The sequence below is a fragment of the Mirounga angustirostris genome, unplaced genomic scaffold (genome assembly GCF_029215605.1).
Source record: "Mirounga angustirostris isolate CCGP_5_RB_7025 unplaced genomic scaffold, mMirAng1.0.hap1 SCAF_8, whole genome shotgun sequence".
NCBI lineage: Eukaryota > Metazoa > Chordata > Mammalia > Carnivora > Phocidae > Mirounga > Mirounga angustirostris.
The window spans coordinates 24,734,637-24,759,152 of NW_026991716.1; the positions used below are offsets into that span (position 1 = coordinate 24,734,637).

The following is a 24,516-nucleotide window of genomic DNA, read 5'->3' on the forward strand; positions in this document are numbered from 1 at the left end:
GTATTTACACAATGTTCTTTGTTCCAATTGAATATCACGTGTATTGTTTAATACACAGCATATTTACTCAATGACATGCATTTACATTTTATAAGAAAGTAAAAAAGGGTATAACTAGATGAACAAATTGTGAAACCATTACAGAAGTAATGAACTAAAACATTATTTAATATTTCTGAAGGAGATTAATTTTTAAATGGTCCCATATATATTTTTGTCTAGTTTTTAAAACTCTCCTGTTTTTATTTTCATTTTTTATTACACAGAATTCAGCTACTTACTCAAAGTCACTTGGAAATATTAAGGATTTAATGTAAATACATCTGGACTTTCTGTAACGTCATTATCCTCCTTGCTCTAAGAATCCTGGCTTGAGTAGAAAATGAGATAGAATTTAGTTTTAAATTGCCATTAATTTTTCTATTAATTACAAGTCATGCATTACATAGTATTCATACCATGAGAAGAGTGAGATTTTTGACTTTTCCCCGACTCACTGTTCCCTTCCCCTTTTCTTTGGCCCCAGGTGACCCAGCAAGTATGGGTATAATTTACGTCCCCTTGGATCCCAGCCTTGGTCACCTGGAAAAGCTGGCCATAAATGTTCAGTAGTGCTTTGTTCTTTTGTTTTCTTTTAACAAGTTTACTTTTTGTTAATCATATTACTAGATTTCCCTTTTTCTTAATTACTTTATTGAAGTAAAATTTACATATGAAATTCACCCATTCTAAGTATACAATCCAGTAATGTTTTAGGAAACTTAATGAGTTGCACACTTATCACCACAGAACAGTTTTTTTTTAACATTTCTATCACCCCCAAAAGATTTTATTTATAGTTAATCTCTGTTCCTGCTCTGAGCCCCAAGCAAACACTAATCTACTTTTTGCGTCTGTAGATTTGCTTTTTCTGGACATTTCAAACAAATAGAATTATGTATGTAGTCTTTATTTCTGGCTTTTTTCACTTAGCACAACGTTTTTGTTTATCCAAGTTGTAGCAGGGATCAGTACTACATTCATTTTTGTTACTGGGGAGTATTCCATTTGAATGGATGTATTACATATCTCTTTTTACCAAGCCAATTGATGGAACTTTGTGTTGTTGTCAATTTTTAGCTATTGTGAATAATGCTGCTATGAACATCCATGTGCAAAGCTTTGAGTGTTCATGTTTTCATTTCTCTTGGGGAGATATCTAGAAAAAAATTGTTAGGTCCCTTGGGAAATCACTTTTTAAGAAACTGCCAAACTGTTTTCCAAAAACTGTACCATTTTACGTTTCCACCAACATGTATGATGAGTGTTCCAGTCAGTCACTCCACATCCTCGCCAACATTTACTCTTGTCTGTTCTTTTTTTTAAGATTTTATTTATTTATTCATGAGAGACAGAGCAAGAGAGAAAGGCAGAGGGAGAAGCAGGCTCCCAAGGAGCAGGGAGCCCGATGCGGGACTCGATCCCAGGACCCTGAGATCATGACCTGAGCCGAAGGCAGAAGCTTAACCATCTGAGCCACCCAGGCGCCCTTGTCTGTTCTTTTAATCATAGCTCTTCTAGTGGGTATAAAATGTTATTTCATTGTGATTTTAATTTGCATCTCCCTAATGACTGACTTTGAGCATTTTTTCTTGTGCTTTGTAGCCACTCATTTATATATATTCTTTGATGAGATGTCTTTCAAATCTGTTGTTCATTTTTAAAAATTAGGTTGTTATTATATTGGTGATTTGTAAGAGTTGGTTGTATATTCAGTATACAAATCCTTTATCTGATGTGTGATTTCATAGTATTTTCTCCAGGTCTGTAGTTTGTCTTTTCATTTTCTTATGCTGTCTTTTGAAGAGCAAATTTTGAATTTCAGTGAAGTGCAATTTATCACTTTTTGCTTTTACGGCTCATTCTCGATGGTTTTTGAAAGGAAGAAAATTCAATAGTTATGTGGATAACAGGGGCATCTGATCGCCAAAGGCAAATGCTGCTTGGTTATTCTGAGTATTACCACACTGATGAGAAGAAAGGTGAAGGTGATATTTCATCCACTGTTCCCAGTACATCCTCTCCTTACCTGACCTCTGAAATGGAGCCATTGGCCTTGAAAAGCCTGGTGTCTAAAATTAATAGTCTTCCCCATCTGACTAAGAAGGCAACAGCTGAGCAACATGAGATCAAGGACCATATTAGTTTAAACAGGGGCTCAAAGTGGCATTTGAGAGAGAGGATACTTCCTTTCAGAGTGGACACTTGTCTTTTCAGAAGACTTATTCTGACTGAGAGTAAAGACCTTTACCAGAGAAGTGTGTAGTCATTTTGAGCTCTGTAAAACTTCCTTTTATCTGCTGGATATTATACTCTGCACTTGAAGGGGTCCGAACCCTAGGATGTCCTCCTATACATGGTAATTACTCTATTTTAAATAATTGTTATAACCTCTCACATCTCTTCTTTCTATGTTGCCTTAAATAACAGGTTGTACCAAACTCCAGGTAGAGCTTAACATTTATTATTTCTTTGCAAAATTATTATATCTTGGACCTGTTTTCTTTTTAATTTGTTAATTTTTATGTGGCTTCCTGATCCAGCATGAGTACCATCTGCAACTACATATTGTGTATAAGTCATAGTTTGCCTTAGAAATAGCCATGCATCTGCCTCCTTTTTTTAATAATGTTTTTTTTTTTTTTCAGGGCAATTTGAAAGACTGCTAGTATTGATCTATAATGTATCATAGTTCTAGAACTCTGGTTGGCATTACATTTCAGTGTATTTGAAGTAAGGTCTTTGTGTGGCTAAGAAGACTTTTGCAGAGCATTGGATTTTTAATAATTTGGAACTTAAGGTTTATATGAATTTTACTATCTGAGTTAAGAGAATGAAAAATGAAGTTTTGTGGACATAATTGCAGATGATTTTAAATTTGAGAAAAAGCTGGAAGCAGGGGCACCTGGGTGGCTCAGCTGGTTAAGCGACTGCCTTTGGCTCAGGTCATGATCCTGGAATCCCATGATCGAGTCCTGCATCAGGCTCCCTGCTCAGGGGGAAGTCTGATTCTCCCTCTGACCCTTCTGCCTCTCATGCTCTCTCTCTCTCTCTCTCAAATAAAAAAAATTTTTTTTTTTTTTTTTGGTGTGTGAGAGTAAGCTTTATTTCTACTCTCAAACTCTTACAACTTTGAATAAATGAAAAAAAAAAAAAAGCTGGAAACAATTTTCAGAAAATCTCCAGCAGGGGGCCTCAGCAGTCAGCGGTGGGAACCCGCCGCAAATTCCAATCAGTCTCTCTCTCCCCAAGCCCCCTTACCATCAAGCGTGTGGACATAAACTATGTGTAGATCTCTAGTATCAGAGCGGTATTATGTGTATTACTTAATTTGGAATAAAAGTATTCCAAAGAAAGCACAAGGATTTGCACTCGATACTTAGCAGTTAATGACAAATCGAAGAAAGCTATCTGGGTATTTTATCTGCGTGACAGCACTGTAAGGAAATTTCTTTTTTAGAATAAACACCAAACATTTCTGGTGTAGGCAGAGAAGTGCTCTGGAAATGGGCCATCTGGTGGAGATTACTCCCCATATGGGGACAAAATTCCCCTGGGGGAAGCATGAGAGACCCCCTCACACAGGAAAGAGCCCTTCCTACTGGGGATGGGAGGAGCAAAACCTGCAATCCCAATTAACTCCAACGAAATTTTATATTCTATATTTAAATTGGCCCCTTGATATACATCTCATTTTATGCACTGAGAGATACAGTCACCCAGGGAAACTGAAGGTTGCCTTTTACTGTTCACTTTTGTAGGACAAGTTGGGGGAAAAAATCCTTTTTTTCTTTCAAAGTTCCAGCATTTGAAACTTGATATTAACATTTCTTTTCCTAGTTTTGGGTCTTCTTTCCAGTTTAAGTAGAAGGGACTTCAAAATTCTCACTGGTCATTTTCTCCAGAAGTCAAATATGTGAGTAAGTGATGAGATCTTTGTTCCCCCTGCCCTTTTTTTTTTACAGTCAAGAGGAAGGCACGCTCAAAGCTCATGATTGCGTCTTAATTTACAAATCAGGGACAGAGGGAGATGAAAACCACACTCCAGACAGTAACTTAATCGGACTCACCACCAAGATGTTAAAAGTGAAGAGGCTGGAAGAAATCAACACATGTTATAACAGTAACAAACGGGAGGAAATGGCCTTCTTCCAGTGCATGGAAAAGGTTGAGAAAGTGAAATGTTTTCTGGAAGAAAGTTCCAGTGAACAGGAATCAAGATCTGGAAAGAATGAGGTAATTATGTGCTAATTTAGTCTTGTAAAAAGTATCAGTTCTACTTTATCTGTTCTTACATGAATCAGTAAATGTAACCATTTATCAGACTCGTCAAATTCTATTTTTGTCGCTTGTGTGAAGAATTACGGAATGTTTATGGATAAGACATTTTTCATTGTGTTTCACTGAGGATTACGTGTTGTAGATTATACAACCGAGTTTGGTAAGTAATTGAGTAATTTGGTAAGTAATTGAGGGGCTTTGAATGTGCATCTCTACCTCGTTGTGGTTAGTGGCTTAGACGTTATGAGAGGGAACTTCTGGAAACACACATTTCTTGAGCATTTACAAGGATGGGTGTGAAATTCAGAGAAGCACTATGAGGGGCACAATCGTTCTGCAGAAGAGTTTCTAATTTCCTCAAGACTTTGAGTTCCTCACAGTGTAGGTGACAAACCTGTTGGCAGTGACTGTCAGAGACGGGGACCAGCAAGCCTTCCCTGAAGGTTACGCCTGGGTCCTCAGTTGTGCGCAATGAAACCCTGAGCCTGATTCTGGCTACTTGATCTTTGGCAAGTTCCTAACCTCAGCCTAGATGCTGCCTCATCAGAATAATGGTTCGATGGCTGTTGAGGAATTTAAGTGTGATAATGTGTATAAAGCACTTAGCACAGTATCTGTTCACCATGGTAAACTGTCATCCAACAGCAGTCTTCTCTTCTCTCTTGACTTAGTCAGTCCCACTCACGGACCCATGGAAGTGCAGCTCCTGGCCCAGGGTTGGCCTCCCAGCATGTTGCTTGTGCCTTTCTTCTAGCATACACAATTGTTTCGAAGTCTGTCACCTTTCTCTCGATAGTGCTCTTCAAGGTCGAGACCTTGAATGACTTGTACTTGGACTCCCCTGGTAACCAGCACAGAAGAGGTCCCCAAAATGTCTGTGGAATGAACAGATCTGTAGAAGTGAATTCTGCATTCTGGTTGAAGGCTAGGAATGAGTATTTTTAAAGATCAGAGCAGGTGATTCTTACTAGGCAGGATTGGAAATATCCTTCTTTGTCCAACTACTCTTCTGAAGAGCACTATTCGGACAGGAAGGGCATTTCTAATGGTGCCCCGGACAATGAAGCAGGGCTGCTAAGTAACTGTCAGTGAGTATGGAATGATAAAACGTGCTGGAGAAAAGAAAGGAGTTGTGTTGAAACTTAGGTTTCTTGAGACCTCCACTTTCCCTATGAGTTAATATCTTGTTCAGTATACACCAAAAAGAAACTTCCACAGGTGAAATTGAAGTCACATATGAAGGACTTCCTCCTTAGGGCTATTAGGATGCAAATGAATAAACAGAAGGATTCCTTTTTCTGTTCATTAACTTCTCTAGGACAGAGAAGACAAAACAGTCTTCTTGGATAACTTTGAAATAACCAGCTACTGGTAATAGTTATATGAATTTGATTATTTTTCCAGGACTGTTTTTCTCCAGGTTCTGTGATATAATTTTTAGAAGTAGGAATTATCTTTGAAGAGGGAGATGGTGCTAAGCTGGAACAGGAACATTTTTAGGAAGAATTGTTTTCATGATAAACTGCACCAGAATATCAGAAATCAAATGATTTGGACATTCAATATTTTTGGATATTTTTGAGGGCAAGACTGAGAATGTTGCTCCTCAGAAACCCTAAGAGAGCACCCTTTGCACTTGGTCTGATGTCCCGCGTGTAACCTGGGCCTTCTGGCCTTGATCCTGCAGTCGATGCTGGGCGGAAGATGGAAAGGAGTGACTGGTAGCTCCCTATGTCCCATTCAGCTTCTTCTTTGTAAATGGCGAAGGGCCCAGAGATGTCAGCAATAAATTTCCCTGTCTCTCTCTCTCTGGCCCTCTGGAGGATGGATGGAACATGAAGGGGAGACACAGAGCTCTTCTTCTTTGTGTGGCTGCCAAGGTCACGGTACTGGAGGCCCTGGCTGGCCCAGTCAGTGGGTGCCAGGGTAGGCAGCGGGCCTTGGCCGCGGGTGGATGGAGAAGGGCATTCCAGTAGCTCAGATGTCAGCAGGTATGCAGACAGAGCTAGACTGACATGTCTCCATCTTCTGCTGGGGCCACAGTAAATCTTCACAATATCAGGCGTTATTCTCCAGGGACCGTCTAAAAAATGCTTGCCATAATTTGCCGTAAGTGGAGAAAACTTATTCTCCTTTTTCTTTTTAGTCCTCCTCTTTCTGAGAAGATTAGCATTGCTCATCACAGTAGAAAATGTCACTGTGGTGCATTGGCAATAATTTACTCTGAATTTCCGATACTCTAGTGATATGGAAGCTTTGTTTGGAAGGCGTGAAGTGCAATTTCTTTCTAGAAGAGTCTTTACTCCCTAGTCCAGGCTGGTAAAACTCAGGTTCTTTTCCTTTTCCTGCTCTTAACCAGGTTTTCTAATTTCACTTATTTTTCCCCCACTAGATTAATTTTAACTATCTTCTTTCTTTTCCTCTACTTTATTTTTTGTTGAATTTGTTAAATGCCACATATTCTACTTTTCTCCTGTGGTTTGTTCACTTTATTTTTCTACTTCCCTTTTTATTCTGTTTTTTTTTTTATTCTTATGTTTATTCTGGTTTTTTTTAATGACTTTTCTCATTGTCTTATATTCTAGAGGGTGTTCAAAATCACCTAAATAATGTAGAATTTTAAAAACTTTTAGCAGATGTGCCATAATAAACCAGGTCTAAGCCTACATAATGTGGTGTTGAAATAAAGTAAAACACAAAAAAATTAATCTGCTACATACGCGGGATGAGCTCACTAGCGATTGTGTATATACTGTTAACTCATAAATGGTAAATGACTCTCATAACTATAATTAGTATCATTTTTATAGAATCAAATCCAGGTTTTCTTCTTCGGTTAGTTCTCTGTTACCTATATAAATAGCCCCCTGGTATACTTCTCTTAGATATGATTTACTGTTTAACACACACACACACACACACGCACACACACATGCACACGCACTTTATTTGTTTAATAAAAGACAAAAGGGCCAGACAAGCAGAGTTTTACTCTTCCATTTGGTTCTGTCTGCCTCCCTTTGCCTGCTCCCACTTATGATACATATACCTACTTTTTATGCCCAAGGTTATCTATGTTCACCTCCTTGTCCTTTGCCCCCCACCCCCACCTTCCTGTAGAACCCTGGTTCCTGTCCTCCATCTGAAAGGCACGGTCCGAACCAGGGGAGTGAGGCAGAGCTGTGGGAGTAGAAACAAGGATGGCTCTAACAGAGGCAGAATGCTTAAGTGCCTGCTACAAATGCTCCAAGACCAAACAAAAAATATTTATCGACAGGATGTGAATAGCATAGAGTGGGTTGGAGCAAAGCGTGGATCTCCCTATTTTGATTGCAGTTGGTGCGCTTAATCGCAGATGGCATTTCCTGACTAACCACTGTGAAATTGTACCGCCAGTGGTGCTCACAGTGACTTACTTAGATATCAAAATATCATGGCTGAGGGTGGAGGCTTTGCAATTTTTAAAGTTGCATTTCCCTGCCCCCATCTCTTTGCTCCTTTGCTCCTAAGGGCAGGAGAAAGCTCCCTGGCGGTGGCCCAGCCAGCAAGGCAGATGCCAGTTTCTGTGGTGCTAATCGTCCTTGAACTGGGGACAAGCGCATTCAAGTTGGTGTCGTTTGTCACCAGCGGGTCTGTCTCTGTCCCTACACCTGTTTCAGATCTGTCACGCAGGCCGTCCTATTTTTCCTTTTAAAGAGGCAGATTATCTGTGGATCGTGTAGCTGGAAACACAAATTGCAGGACCCTGCAAGAACCCTCTGCCATGGGGCAGCGCCTACTCCTCAGAAGTGGGCATGTAACAAGCATGTGCTTGGAAACGTGCTTGTGCTAGATCAGGGGAGGGAAGGAGCGTATAAGCCAAGTGACTTCCATAGCCGCTCCCCGAGAATGGACTTAGCACTTAGAAGAAAAGACATCTGGATTGTAGGTAGCGTGTGCCTTATCTCGTCTTCCTTACTCTGGCGTGTGTTCCAGTCCATGATGACACGGGGAGGTCACAGACAGGCTCCTGCCCTGGAGGACACGCAGGTAGTAACATCACTTTTAATTAAGACAGATTCATTTTACTGTTCTATTTACTGTTCTATTTCCAACCAGGGAGTGGTGCTTGCCAAAGGAGACGGAATGCATGCCCCGTCTTAATCCTTGCCAGAGACTACCGCCTTAGGAGGGGTTGGGATAATAATAGTGGCATGTGGCTCCTTTCAACATTCCAAGCACTTGCACCAACTTTCGGGGAACCTCAAAGCAACCATTCTTGCTGCATGTTAAAGTCGGCGAGCTATTTTTGTTTTGAGAGCAAAATAGTGTCAACATCTCTCCATTCCCCTACTATGTATATGACTTAATTATGAAAGTAGAATGACACAAGAGTAAAACTTATGTCCCCCTTATCATGTCTATGGCGAAGGCAGCATCCGAAGAGCGGCCGCCTCCCCTGGGGGAGCCAGCTCGTCCAGCCTATATGCTCTTTCTTTGGAACCGTTGCCGGATCACGCCTTTCACGTGACACGGCAGCTATTCCAGGAATGGAATTCAGTCCGGAGAAGAGTCCAATTCCGAAAGAAGAGAAATAATTCAGATCCTAAGGATTTTAGCACTTCCCAAGAGAGGGTATTCGTGTCTGGGAAAACAGCTCTTTCTACAGATTTAATACTTTTATCTATTAGCGGAAGATACATTATTTTCAAGACAGTATAAAAACCGTTTGGAAGAGAGGACAGAAACCAGCCTGAATCCCAGGAAGGAGATAGGTAGCAGTGTCCCTCCACTTTGCTTTGTTGCCATCTACTCCCCTGCAGAGCTTTTAGGCTTTTCTCCCCCTGGTGAAACCCCTCCTGTGAAATCTTAACACCACAGATATACTGTATACCTGCTTACGTATTATAGGCATTATTTGTGCTTTATACATAAAAGGAATGCTTTTTTTTTTTACCCCTCCTAAAGAAACAATTTTACCCCCTTGGGGGGTGATACTACCCTCATGGAGAATGCATGATTTATAGTTAAAAAAATTTTCTCTATACCTGTATGCAGATACCAAAGAAGGTATAAAGAAATATTTATCCATCAAGAAACCACCCCTTCCGCATCCTGGTGGTGTTGGTGGACTGAGAGCTTCAGGCGTCAGGCTTTCATAATGGCCCTGAGCCTTTCCACGGGACCCCGACACAATCAGTATTTCGGGGACCATTACGTTCACTTTCAGAGGAATTGCCAAACCTTGGAATGGTTTATTATCTGATCTATCTTAGTTGAGGACAAGGTAAAAGAGATGGGAAAAAGATGGATAGACAGGAACAGACTTTTTTTTTTTTTTTAAGTAAGATCATAAAACATTCTAAGTCTCTTTAGGTCTGACCTAATGCCACCATTAGGTCTGTGTTTTCAGACTTGGTCAGTGTTGTCCAAGCATTACTCATTTTTGGCTGCTTAACAGATCTCCTATGGGAAATACCATGAGGGTTTTCATCTTCTATATGGAAAAGAATGAGTTATCCACCCAAGTTCCCGGAATGTAGCCCTCATAGTATTTCCCAGTGACAAAGTCAACAAGATATATGCATTAACTGGGAAAGTTGTGGGAATGTATTTCAAAAAGTTTTTGCAACTTTTTAACTGTAAAGAAAATGTCTCTTAAGTCAGATTTTTATAACATAGCCTATTGCTTTTTCCCCCCATTGTTAATGGTTATTTAGAAACATGGACAACCTATCGTCTTAGAAATTTCTGCAAGCCCAGAAGTTTTAGGAACTGTTTTTTCTAAGGGCATCAGAGAATCCTACTTGTGATATTAATGTACTCAGTATCCGTAGAACATAAAACATAGTGTTGGCATACAGGTATATAGGGATAGTGATAGAACATAAAGCAATCGAAAGATTTTTTCCAATACATCGGGTACAAATACTTGCCCATGTAAAGTTCTGGGTGTCCTAGACCAAACACACAGAGGAATCATATTGTTTGTGTCATTTCAGGTTCTCAGAATAATTAAAATTATGAGAGTTTTATGTTATTCGGTGTAATATGAGAAAAAAAAATCTTACTTTCTCTGAAAGTTAAAGCAATACAGTAAAAATATAAATATTGCAAATAAAGTCTGTGTTCTCAGGTAAGAAAATGCTTAACATACTTGATAAAGAAATTCACCTAAAACATTATAGTTGTGAAAAGCATATTGAGCTGTTAGTGTTTCTTTTTTTTTTTTTTTTTTAAGATTTTATTTATTTATTTGACAGAGAGAGAGATAGCGAGAGCAGTAACACAAGCAGGGGGAATGGGAGAGGGAGAAGCAGGCTTCTTGCCGAGCAGGGAGCCCAATGTGGGACTCGATCCCAGGACCCTGGGATCATGACCTGAGCCAAAGGCAGACGCTTAATGACTGAGCCACCCAGGCGCCCAAGCTGTTAGTGTTTCTCAGACTTCAGGTTTTCAGGCCACCTTCATGGGTTTTGCTGTATCTGCATACTACTTTAACCCCTGTCAATTAATATTTTCACATATCAAGTTATTTAAAAAATTTTAGCAAAAGCAACGATAGAGTGAAATCATGGTTTTGATATGCTTATTCTAGATTTTCAAAGACACAGTAACACACACACACATTTTAAAAATGGTTTATTAGTGTACAACATAAAATCACCCCAAATCCCTAATGATGAGGTGATCCCACGTCAGTCTCTGGACCCCTAGACTAAGGAGGCTATTTCCGGGTCTTTGCCCTGTGCCACTTGGTACTTTCAACTCTATTTGTCATTTTCTTGCCAGGCTGACCACTGCTGGGTAGGGTGACCTCAGAACTGTCCACGCAGAGGACTGGGTGGGGAGCAGCAGTGATGCACTGGGTCATCCCCACTGGTCAAGAGCTGTCCCATCGGGTGACTAACCTCTAGCACTTTCAGTTGCATGTAGCTGATCGTTGGTTCCCAGGGGTGTTCCACGTACTTCAGCCTCATTTACAATTTTGACTTCAGGAGGAGTGTCTGATTTGCTAGTCCATTGATTAGGTAGGAATGGTATGTGCTCATTTGGATACTGGCACAAACCTGCAGTATAATCCATGGCTCGTGGCTTCGTCCACTCAAGGGTTCTGATAAGCCCAGGTTAGTGTGGCATTTCCATAATGAATGGGACACTAAAGACACCAAAGGCTCTAGCAAGGAAGCTGTGACTCAGAGATTAGGGAGCAAGGCACATAGGAGCCTTGGCGCTCAGCTCATCCAAATCCTTCTTTGAAGGGGGGACTCAAAGTCCAAGAGAGGTAAACTGGACTTGCCCAAGATTCATTACATGGGAGGACTATTCCTACCTAAAATCAGAATTACCCTCCCAACCGTGTTTTCCGGGTTGCTCTTTACGTGTTTTGTTTTACTAGAGCCAGGCTTTTTCACGGAAGGGGTGGGGGGCACTTTGCATGGTGTCTGTGAAGGTTCCGCGTTGGCCACGGCCTGTGGGAACACAAGACAGCACGTATCCCGGGCAGGCGTTGGCTCAGCCGGCCCGGAGCGAGGCAGCTTTTCGAGTCCTGCAGGCCTGCCTCGAAGGATGGCTGGCTGGCCATCAGCCAGGCCCTGGCATTTTGCCTTGGCACCACCTCTTTCTAGGCAGGAGCATCTTGCTTCTTAATTTTCCTGTGCCTCAGGCTCTCCCTCTATGAACAGTTCCCCCAAGGCTTCAACTCGGGAGCCGAGAATCTGAGCAGCAAGGAGCCCAGTTAGAAGGCTCAGGTGGTGACTGAGCAGGTATAATGCTGCTGTCAGTGGCCAGGTGTCAGGAAATTCTAAAGCAAGGCAGTGACCAGGCTAGAATGAGGGGTGTGTGAGCCCAACGTCTCGTTTGTCTACTAGACCTTTAGCTTCTAGCTTTGTCATTCCAAATGTAAGCAGTGAACAAGGTTGTAAACTTTTTGTATGGCTTGGGGCTTATCTGAACTAATTGGGGTGAGGGGTAAGCATAAAAATGAATTATAGAGACAAGATTTTAATTCATAAATGTATTTTTTTCTTGTGTCCTTGAGAAATGACTCTACCTTCTGTGCAATAGAAATGTTTTATAATAGCATTTCCCCACATCCAGCTATACAATTCTTTTTTTAAAAAAATATTTATTTATTTGAGAGAGAGAGAGAGAGAGCAGGGGGAGGGGCAAAGGGGAGAAGGAGAGAGAGAGAATCTCAAGCAGACTCCCTGCTGAGCAGGTAGCCCCATGCAAGGCTTGATCTCATGACCCTGAGATTATGACCTGAAATGCAATCAAGAGTCAGATGCTTAACTGACTGAGCTCCCCAGGAGCCCCCAGCTGTACAATTCTTTTTTTTTATTTTAATATTTTATTTATTTATTTAATTGACAGAGAGAGAGAGACAGCGTGAGGGGGAACACAAGCAGGGGGAGTGGGAGAGGGAGAAGCAGGCCCTGAGCAGGGAGCCCGATGTGGGGCTCGATCCTAGGACCCCGGGATCATGACCTGAGCCGAAGGCAGCCGCCTAACCAACTGAGCCACCCAGGCGCCCCCAGCCGTACAATTCTACATGGAGTTTTCTCTGCTGTTTCTGGAGTGCCAGTATGCAGGTATAACCCATGGAGTTGTTAACTGCAGAGTTCTGATGGGGCATAATAATCAACCTCTGACAAGCATTGCACTATCGCTCTATTCCAGAGCATCTGTCATTCCAGGGGCCCACTTCTAGCTTGGATATTTTTGCCTCTAGCATATATTTGGTCTATAGGATGGTTTCAGATTCTGAAAGGGGTTTTGAGCTCCCTTGGACACTGGAGGATAAGAGAGGAGGAACTAACAGGAACTGAATATTTTATTTGGAGCTTCTAAGTCTCCTAGAATCTGCTAGAGGCCTTTGCACACCCCTGAGTCACTCATGCCCCTTCAGTTCTCTGGAGAGGGCTTTAGATGGTATCATAGTGTGACCTCAGAAAGTGCTCATCACTCGTTCCAGCCTAAACCCTAAGGAAGATCCCAGCAGCCCTTGGTGTTTTCCCAAATTGTCCAAGAAAGAGAAACGGGGGGATGGAACAGGCAAGGGGAACACATGATGAATCTACCTTGTGCAGCATCGTCTTTCACTGGAACATCATCCACGAGGCCTGCAGTTCTCAAAGTGAGATCCTTGGACCCCCCTGGGGCACCCTAAGACCCTTTCAGAGGTCTGCAAGTTCAAAACTATTTTCACAATAATTCAAATTATTGACCTTTTCCACTGCACTGACATTTGCACTGATGATGAACAGGCAATGGTGGGCAAACTGCTAACTCCTCAGCACAGAATAAGACAGCGGCATCAAAGTGTCCTAGTGATCATAGCATATTTCACCACCAGACCCTCGATGTTTTTGTTCTGTTTTGTTTTTGAAAGAGACCGTCTTCCTTAAAAATGTACTTGATGAAACAAGAATGTAAATGTGGTTAATCAGCCTGTATCAAAGTCATTTAGATCTTTGGGCCCATATTCTATATTAATCTACTCAGTAAGGAATTACTGAGCTTCTACTGCATGAAGACACACTGTTGATTCTGCTGGGACTGTCCCATAGTCGTCGCAGGATACGACTCTGGTTTGGAGGGTAGATACTTGAAACCCAAAGACACAAGCTGTTTCATGTATTGATGCTCACTGATGGTGTCAAAAAGAGGCAGAATCTGATGACACAACATCAGGTATTTAAAGGGTAAACATAGGATACACATTTAGGTTGCAAATGGCTTTTTTTCTGTTCAGTCTGAGCTCCACGTATTAGAGATGTTTTCTGTTAGGATCTCCCTTTAGACCACTTGGCAATCTGTAGTTATTTAGAAATTTAAAAATGAACAATGACCTGTGTTAGGTCCTACTTTCTTCCCAACCTTCCAGAATAAGCATGTTGAATTAATAGGATAATATAAGTAAGTTTCTACATTCTTAAGGCTGTGTTTGCATCTGCCTATTTAGAATTTATGCTTTAACTTGGGTCTATTTATTTATGTACTTATTTTATTTAACAAGCATGTAAGTGGCCCTCATTGTATGCCAGACCCTGTTCTAAGCAGTTTACAAATAACTCATTTAAACCTTGTAGGCACTTCCCCGATTGGCTCTATGGCTAATACTAATGATTGCTAACACTTATGTTGTTTATTGTGTCCCAGGCACCGGGTTAAGAACTTTTCATACAGCATCTCAGTTAATCTTCAATGTCCAGTGAATTTATATAATTATTACCTCCATTTTATAGATAAGTGAGGCTTAATGACATCCGGTACTTGCCCAGAGTTATACAGCTATATACCATGATATCTCTTGAATGGGTTAGCTTGCCCCATAACATGAAAAGGAAAACTACATTTATTTGAAGAAAATTTAACTGGAATTTATTTTTTTTTTTTAAGTTAAACGTGAAGTATTTGAAAACAAATCGTCTCTGATGGATTTTCTAAGGACAGTTTGTATTATCTGCACATTATCTAAAATATAGTTTCCATCTGATGACTGCTCTGCTTGTTTGTTCTATTTCTCTATGCAAACACAGCCAGAGTGGCTAGATTGAAAGCAGTCAGGTTTCTTTTACTTGACGGCGAGGCTCTTTTCTGGAACAGCGATGTAACAGGGACCTCTAGTGGGGAGAAGTTGCAAAAGTTACTGCGGCTGGGCAGTGAAGTCCCACCACTTCAGGCTAAGCCTTCTGATTGTAGGACGGGTGTCCTGTGGCCGAAGTCAGCCATCAGCAAGTGTTGGTCCATGGACACAGCAGAAGCTAGGCGAGAATATATTGGAACTAATGATTCTCTGAAACATATAATAAGGCTGGAAAATGATAGGCTAAATTGGCTTACTTTATTGTAACAATGCAGTACATCACATACAAAATATGTGTTAATTGGCTGTTTACATGATTGTAAGGCTTCTGGTCAACAGTAAGCTGTTGGTAGTTAAGTTTTGAGGGAGTCAAAAGTTATATGTGGATTTTCAACTGTGCAGGACGTCAGCAGCCCCAACCCCACATTGTTCAAGGGTCAACTGTATTTAAATAGAGAAGGATTTAGTAACTTGGGCTTGATAGAACATGAGAGAAGGTAGAGCCTATTTATTTTATTGGACACATGTTACTGAATATGTCACAGGAGTCAAGGCAATGTGTGGGTCGTTCAAGCCTGACACAGATACAGTTAAAGATTTATGAACTCTCAAATTATAACAATTACTATCGCTGATATGACAAAAGGGGCAGGAGACTCCACTGGTGTCCTGTCCAGCACCTTCATCTCTTGATATTTCAAATGGTGAATGACTAGACCCGACTTACCTAGCTGTTGGATACCACAAGAGATGCTGCATCATCTACCTCTCGACTCTCCGACCCTGTTCTCTGAGAACCATCCCTGGTCCCAAGCTCAGGAGGCCACACCCAGTTTACTAACAGAGTTGTATATTACAGCGAAGTTACTGGGGGATACAGGGAAGAATGGAAAGTCACCGGGCATAATAGCTAACTCTTAAGCTTGTCTACCAGAAGGTAATGACCTCTAATTGAAGCCTGTCTATTTCCAATTATTCTACTTTAATACTGTGTATTTGCATGATCATATCATCTTATGTGGGATTATTAATATTATTCCCCAACACATAACATTGGACATTCTCAATGCATATTACAATATTAAAGGCTCTGAGAGGTTCCCTGTTAAAACAGCAACAGAACCATTTTAACCAGGCACATGGGAAGCATTCAATAAACGTTAGCTCATATCTGAAACACTATTAGCATTCTAATTTATCCTGAGAGCTTTCAAAATTTATCTGACCACTGAACTCTTCTGTTTCCCGAATCATATTCACGTCTCAGGATGCCATAAGATGTACCTTGTGGAATGCTGGTTTAGAGAGGATCCATTATCAACTCTGGTATCAAATAGCCCCAGATTCAAATCCCCGTGGGGCCCCTTACCAGCTGTGTGACCTTAGTCATTGAGCCTGAATCTCTGTCCCTGGTTCATCATAATGGGCCAGAATGCCCACCTTGCAGAATAATTGGGAGGGTTAAATTAGCTAATCTGTTAGCAAGTGGCTTGGTGCCTGACACAGAGATGTAACCCCCAAATTTAATATCTGTTCCCACTTCTTTATTTTCACCACACCTTACCGCATTCTTTCTCCTCTTCTATGCCTTTTGAAATCCTTCCTGTCCTTCAAGGTCAGATTCAAATCCCACCACCATTGATTCTAATCTGACATCCCGCCTCCTCCCCCCACACCAAGTTTGCCTTAACTACATCATCCTTTAAGAACACCATTTAAATAACATATGCCATTTGTGTGGGTAGTTTTGGTACCCTTTCTGGTAATAATTGTTTCACAGGTTGGGTCTCTGCTCCTAAAAAGCTGGGGCTCCTTTCCTGTGGGGATCATTCCCTAGATTTCTTTGTATCCCTCTTAGCAACTGTGTTAGGCATGTCCATTTTCATTTGTGCTCTAGTTATTACCAACACATTTTAGGAAAAAATTCATATTTTAAGTCTTTGAAGTGAAGATAATTATTAATATACTTATGTCAAATATTTAAACAAAGCAATGAGTAGAATTCCAAATAGCAGAATATTTGGAATGATATTGGTGTTGGACATTTCCCCAAAAAGTTCCAAGAGGATGTGCTTGAATGAAATTTTAATCATTTCTAGACTGGCAGAATCAATTTTGAGAGATCAGTATGATCTGATCCACTCCAGCATTCTTCATTTACCCACAGATCAGAGTGTCTGCAGTAAGAGAATACCCATAATTCTGGGTGCTTTCTGGCTCCTTCTGAAGAAGAAGGCAGTCTGCTTCCTCTTTCTCTCAAGTCGAAATCTGTCTATCAACTTGTGCTCTGAAATGGCTCTAATAAAATTGAGTGAAAATTGTTTACAATTATATCCAAGGGACATTGCATAGATTCTGAAGCCCCTTTTGGAATTAATTATTCAATAAAGAGTAGGTTAATTTGAACGTAGTTTTTATTTTTTTGTTCCTTTTATATAGTCTGATCCTTAACAGTTGCTATTTATGTGTGATGAAGATGGTCATTCACCACAAACCAGAATCTTATTGTTCAGAGCGTGGCCTGTGACTTGTCAGCATCTCCTGGGAACTTGTTAGAGATACAGATTCTTAGGTCCCACCCAGATTTACTAAATAGGAATGCATTTTAATAAGGTCTCTGGATGATTCACATGCATATGTAAGTCTGAGAAGCACTAGAATATTTGTTACTCCCGCAATTGAAAAACGAAGGGTTAAAGTTTACTGCAAAAAATTGCTGAAAGGAAAATAAACATTTCCTACTACACTTAAGAATATATGCTTACCTAAGTAATATATATGTATATTACATGCATACACACACCTATATATTCAAAACATAAATGTATACGTGTATATCCTCCAAAGGGTCTCTCTGGCTGTTCTTGGGAACCAGGCAATATCCTTTCTTGAACATTTTATGAGAATATTTTCCTTGATAAAATAAATATGTCTAATAATAGTTCTTTCCATTAGATTTCCCAGGCAGACAAAATACGAAGCTTGCATTCCGGCCAGTGAGATTAGCTGGGTGAGAGAACTTGTGAAGTGCCAGGAATGGCCTGCTTTCCCCGCGAAGGTCACACTCTCAGAGACGGGTGTGGATATCAAGTTCCTTGCCCATTTGAGAGTTTGTAGCCCTCTGATGAGGCTCTGCGTCATGGAAATCCCTTGGTTGGCTCTTGCCGGCAAAGCAACAGGCGGTTTAATTGAAAGCCACGTATGTGCTGAGTAAAGGACTAATCCCTGAGATTCTACCTGGTCCCGGAGTTACTTCTTCCACAGGTGCTTCCTGGCATGTAAGCATGAGCACTTGTGGCGTGAAGGAGCTGGACCCATCACCTTCCCCTGGCGCCGGTTCTAGGATGGCTTTTGGTTCAGAAGCTCTCAGGGTCAAGTGGAAAGATCATTGGTATCCGGAGTCTGTGGGTCCATCTGGCCTTTGCCACTCACATTAGATAAGTGACCTTGACTATGTTATGTAACTCTCTGAGAATTTGTTTATCTGGGAAGAGAAACGCTGTTCGAAGACAGCATGTCTCAAAGTCTCTTGAGGATCACCTAGGGGGCTTGGGGACTGTACAGATCCCCAGCCACTTGAAAGACACTGAAGCAGAATCTCCATGAGTGGAGCTTGGGAATCTGTGTTTCTAATCACCTTTCAGGGGATTCTTACGAGAAATGTGGTTAGCAATGTTCGAGGGAAACCATTTGATTGATAGCCAGCTCACGTCCCTTCTTCTATCCCTAAACTTATTCGTATCAGCAGATGCCAATTGGCAACTAAGAAGGTGATTGTTGTGTCATTGCTGCGGGTTGGTTAGACTATAAAAATATATGAAACTTTGAACTATCTGGCCTGAGTACTCGTCACCCCTACCACTATAGTGAAATTAGTCCTGTGACCACTTGAGTTTCCTTATCTATAGAATAAACTGGTAATAATACACACAGATGAGATGATTTTTGTTCTGAGTCCATGCTGCATAACTGTCAGCTGATATTACAGAACTTCTTGACCCTCCTGTTGCTTGTTTGGTCTCTGGGGATTATGAATTCACGGAAAATTGTGGGAAACTATAGTTTTTACATATATATTTCCATTTCCACCATAACTCTTCTTTCTTCATGTCAGCTGCATCAAGATTAAAAGGAGAAATGTTTCGTAGGATTAAAAATTTGGTTCTTTCACACTGAGAGAAGAGAGAACGTTGGCTTCTTTACAGTTGGGTAGAAGATACACTAGGTAGTTAAGGTAGCAAAAGAGGATTCACCCAGGATAAAACCAACAGATTTAAAAATAATCCGAAAAGAAGAAAGATATAATACAAAGGTTTAAAGAAGAATTGAGAATCATTTTGCACGACATGCAAGCAGGTGGGAGGGCCTGTCCCTGTCTGAAGAATTATAATAAAGTAAGCCTTCCTTGAATGTATTTTAGACACTGAATAAAATCCAACCCCAGTGTTCTTAGCTCTGAACATATCCACAAATAGATCGAGACAGCAGTTGGGGACAGAGGGTCAAGGAAGGTTGTCAACGAAAGAATGTTTGGGAGGAACAACCAAGGTCAGGTGGAGCGAAGCCCGCACCTTTTTCAGTGTGAGGTCACTCTCAGCAGAAATGAAGCACGGTGCAGTCCCTTTGGCCATTACTGCAAAGCCTTCTAGATTTTCAGTTTTATGGCATTGGCAAAAGATTCCACTAGCCTCCCAGAATGTTGAGTTCACCTCCTCCCAAGACTCCAGCAGCTTCAGGGTTCACTCCGCATGGCCTGGCACAGAACGGCATTCCCTAGGGTCACTGCGGAGCTGGCCAATGAACTCCGTCAAGACCAGCGTCCAGCTCAGATGGATTCTGGCTGTGTGTGTGGGCCCAGGTGGGACTACTGTCTCCAGAAATGCAAGGAATTGTACTGTTCTGCTCAGGCCAACTGGAAAAGATTTATGAAATGCTTCCCGAGTGCCCAGATACCTGCTAGGATCTATAGAGGAGGCCAAAGAAATGGGATTTACGGTGCCCGTCATGATTAGCTGTTGGACCTATGTCAATTCCTGTAGCTTGCTGAGTAGGTATTTGAAATATGGGGTTAATAATACTGCTCTCATGCTGGCTGCTATGCAGAATACATAGACACTGTGTATAAAGCCCTCAGCACTCTGTCTGATACATACTGAGCACTCAATAAATGGTAGCTCACATTAATATTATTGTTACTGTTACTCGAGAGGCTTATCATTTAGTCAAGGTTGAAAGGTCTGACTGTATGAATCGGGAAGAAAACCAGGCTGGGCAAATTCAAGCGTGGTTCTTGGGGACTGTAATTCTCCAAGTGTAGCTGGCAGGCCGGTCCAGGCCGACCTCCTGTGGGACGGGCCTGCAGACCACTGTTGTTTGGGGCTTTCTCTCCTCCCACTTAGGTTTATGCAGAAATGGAGTCACCTGCTCAGATTGCTTGCTGACGACCTCACTACCATGTAAAAGAGAGCACGTCGTGGCCATAGACTGTTACGAGTACCCTCTCCTTGCTGCCACTTTCTCTTCTTTACCAATCCCTTAAAACTCCAATTTCTGAGCCGAATCTCCAAGTCCTTTCGGAATAAAAGATGAACCAGATAAAATGGGCCTGTGAAACTGGAATCACGGTGTTTGGAGTTTATTCATTTTGCCAGTCTTCACTGGGCACCCCAATGGGTGGGTGCCCGGTGCGTGGTGAGGGGGTGTGGATGCAGCTGTGAGTGAAAGAAACCGTCTCCCCTCTGTCCGCACCACCTCCCAGAGAAGTCAGGCCATTGAAAAGAGAGCTGAGGGTGAAGAGAAGCACAGAGACCAGGGGACTTGACCTAATCTGCAGGGAGCTCACGGAGGCCTCTTTGAGCACATGATGCTTCTGTTTGCCTCCACAGGATGAGCAAGAATAGATAGAGCCAGACAGCATACAGGAGGTGCTCAATAAAGGTGGATCAAATAGGTGAACTAAAGAAGGAGGCAGAGCAGAGAGACATGGAGGGAAAGGGCTGAGTGCCCCTCCAGACCTGCCTAAGCAGAGTCTGGAGAGGGAGGAACCTCGTAGCTGGCTCCGGAGTGGAGAGAGCAAAGGACAGCCTGTTTCCATGCATGCGACAACTCCGATTTCCTGCTAATATTCCTACGATTATTTTGTTGCCCCGAAAAGTCAATTCTGGCAATTCCAGGGACTTCTTAGAAATGAAATTATACTTGGTGCCATTTCCCTTCCTTCTGAAATTACTATTGCTATATTTTTAGTATGTTTTAGGGGAGTAAAAAGTATTACTTACCTCTAGTTTTCCATATAACCACTTCTGATGACTACTCCTTTTAAATACCTTTTTTTTTTTTTTCCAGGCCATCCAGCCTGAATTAACTTTTCTTTAAGAAAAGGTCTTTCGTGGTTTATAAATTTTAATGCAAGATGCTAACTGCCAGGATATTTTTGGACCACAACCAAGGATTTAACCAGCCTCGCTTAACAGATGAAACGAGGCAAGCCTGTATGCACCTGGACACAGTGGCTCTTTCATCGTTCACTTTCAAAGTCATGACACCTCCTGGTTTTAACCTCAGGACGTCAGGAATTTTCTTTTAAAACCTGTTTCCTGGAAATAGGTCTTTGCTGTGCTAATGGATAATTTTTCACTTCATATTTTTTTAAGGTGCATAAATTCTATTTTTTTCCGCTTGCAAATAAAAAAAAAAAACCCACCAGGGTATGGAGGGGCATGGTAAGAGTCTCCTCTGTATTAAATAGTACAGGCCATCCCTGTCCTGGATTTTTAAATATTTCATTAGCAACAAGGGATTCTTTCACTGCCCTATTCATTCCCCACCCCTCCTCAGACACTGGACTGATTATTTTGATTAAAAGTGCTGAGTAAGAGAATGTGGGCTGAAAATTAGCCTCTTCAGCAAACGCCAGCGCCTTTAACCACATAAGGACCTGCTCCTGTGGCTCTTTGGAGTCCTTGGTTCGATGTTGTAATTAAGGAAAACTGGGTTTGTGAGACTTGCTTCCTCTCGATGTTTCCTCATCCTTTCTCCCCCTGTGCTGGGCAACTCTCCTGGAACAGAGGGTCACTCTGAGCCGGGAAAGTACCTTTGTGCAACATTTTGAAAAGCGTTCCCTCTAAGGCGTAGATTTGTGGGAACATCCTTCTACATGCCCCATGGACTGACGTCTTGGTCAGCTGACATCACTTATGGGAGAAGAAAAAGGCATCCGTTCCTTAGGCTTAGCCGCGGGAAAACACTGGCTTTCAGGCCATTTGTTTCCTGGAAGAGCTTCCTTGTTTAGTGTGTGAACCACACACTGAATGTGGACGACTTGCCTGAACTGAGAACTTGCTCTTAGTCTGCTCTCCATTTGTTCTTGTTGAACTGCTAAGAGTTCATTCTTAAGAATGTAAATAATGCATTTGCAAAATCTCAGTGGGTTTCCTGGGAAGGCAGTGCTTTAGGGAAAGAAAAGCTAGCATTTGCCAAATGCATCTCCATCTGGATGGAGGTAAAAAGTTGTCTTGGGCCCAGTGGTCCTGCTGGGAGAAATTGCTTGAGTAACCCTTCTGGGTTATGTAAATAAGAAAATCACAGAAACCACTGCCTCCCGGATAGGTTTCAACGGGTCCCTTTGTAGTTGGGCAAAAACTCCTCTCCCAATGGTCTTAGTGGATAAATGCTGAAAAATGCCCCTGAGGAGGAGCCTCCTAGAAACAAAATGAGACCTTCGCTTTTGTCCCCAAAGTTATTAAAACACATCTGATGAACTAAAGTCTCCAGTCTGGAAAAGATCCAAAGAGGCCTAAAGAGAAACTCCCCTTGGGGGGGTCTGGCCCACTGCTGTAGGCAGGGGCTAGGGTAGGGTTGCCAAATAAAGTTCAGGACCCGCAGTGAAATTTGAATTTCAGATAAACAGTGCATCATTTTTAGTGTAAGTCTGTTCATGTAACATTTGAGACATACATAAATAACCCTAAATTTACTCATTGCTTATCTGAAATTCAAATTTCTCTGGGCTTCCTGTAGTTTTATTTGCACAGCAATGGGGCGTGGCTCACAATTAAGGCTGCACAGGACGTGTTTTGTGACGGGGGTTGGGAGCTAAAGCCGGGGAACCTCCGGTGTGATTGCAGCTGGTGGACTGGAACGCAGGGCTCCAGGGCGCTCACGGGGACCAGCAAGCAACACCTTCATTGTCGTGCTGGGTGGGCCCTGTGATGGCTCAGTGGGGACGCAGTGACCGAAGGCAGAGCTGCAGAAACCTGAAACTACGGGCGCCAGGAATGTTCGCCAGCTTCTCTCTCATGGGACTCGGGTGGGGATGGGTGGAGGAGGCCAGAGAGTCCGCTGATTGGGAGGTGGGGGCTCGACAAATTGATTGAAGATCAAGAAAATGCAGGTGTGGATTTCCTGGTTTTCCAAGTTGTGAAGAGAAGCCCGCCAGCACGGAGGACTTTCGGTGCACAGTGATAACCAGAAAAGAAGAGAAACACATCCTGTGATGCCCCAATCGGTTCCCAACCTCAGCCCCAGTGGGAGTCCCAGCCTAGCCCGGCATGATGGGAACGGGGTGGGGCTGGGGGCAGTGAGCAAAGTCACAGCTGGAAGAAAATGCTTTGTTGAGCAGGGCCCAGCATGCAGATGGGTAAAACGGGAAGTGGCAGGAGCTGACATGGGAAAATAGGGGGGCCGAGGCCTCGGAGAGCCTGATAGAGGAGCTTGACTCTCCCGAAGGCTGGGCATTATCAAACTCTTATTTTTTTTTTTTTAATTTTTTTTTTTTTTAAGATTTTTATTTATCTGACACGCAGAGAGAGAGCGAGCACAAGCAAGGGAGCATCAGAGGGAGAGGGAGAAGCAGACTCCCCGCTGAGCAGGGAGCCCCACGTGGGGCTCGAGCCCAGGACACTGGGATCATGACCTGAGCCCAAGGCAGACGCTTAACCTACTGAGCCACCCAGGCGCCCCCGAACTCTTTTATTTTTAAGCTCTTTCTTCAAACATTACATGATTAGGTAAGACAGAAACAGCCCTTCCAGAGGTCAAGGTGCAAACCTTCCACCTTGCAGCAAACAGGCAAGTGTCATTGTAGCCCATGTGTCTTACCTCCGAAAAATAAGACAAACAGGAAGAAACGAAGCATGCATGCTGCCCCGAGACTTGTCCCCCACTGTCTGATGCTACTTATGAGGATTTTGTGGCACCTGGGTTACCTTGAAAAATCGAGATAGCAGCCCTGCTAATTACTACCCACGTGGTCGTGGAGTCATTACCTCACTCTTCTGTGCCTCGGCTTACTTGTGTGTGGAATGGAAGAAAAATGAGCATTTACAAGGTTGAGGTGGCTTAAATAAGAGCAGGGCCAGGCCATTATGAAGTCCTCAGTAAATGCTAGCTAATAATAGTGATAATTACAAGAAGAAGTAAAAGGAGAAGATATGAACCAACCAGGTTACTCTCTCTCTCTTTTTTTTAAATTTCTGAGCTCTATCCCAGACCCATAAAGTCAGAATTTCTGATCCGTATGTTTAGGACCCGCCCCTAGTAATTCGTAGGTATTCTGAACTTTTGAAAACACTGCCTTTTGTTGTCTATGAAAAAATGCCTGTCCGTTGGGGGCTTCCCACCCACTT

The 24,516-nt window shown here is 42.2% G+C and overlaps 1 protein-coding gene across 2 annotated transcripts in view; it reads left to right on the forward strand.

Moving 5' to 3' along the window:
* The first annotated feature begins 2,161 nt into the window (after nt 1–2,161).
* Nucleotides 2,162–24,516, forward strand: part of MYLK4 (myosin light chain kinase family member 4) — an 83,986-nt gene continuing 61,631 nt past the window's right edge. For both annotated transcript variants that reach the window (XM_045866470.3, XM_045866471.3), the window contains exons 1-2: nt 2,162–2,398; nt 4,005–4,275. In XM_045866470.3, coding sequence (XP_045722426.1) covers nt 2,382–2,398; nt 4,005–4,275 — 288 coding nt within the window. In that variant the 5' untranslated portion in view covers nt 2,162–2,381. The remainder of the gene's footprint in view (nt 2,399–4,004; nt 4,276–24,516) is intronic.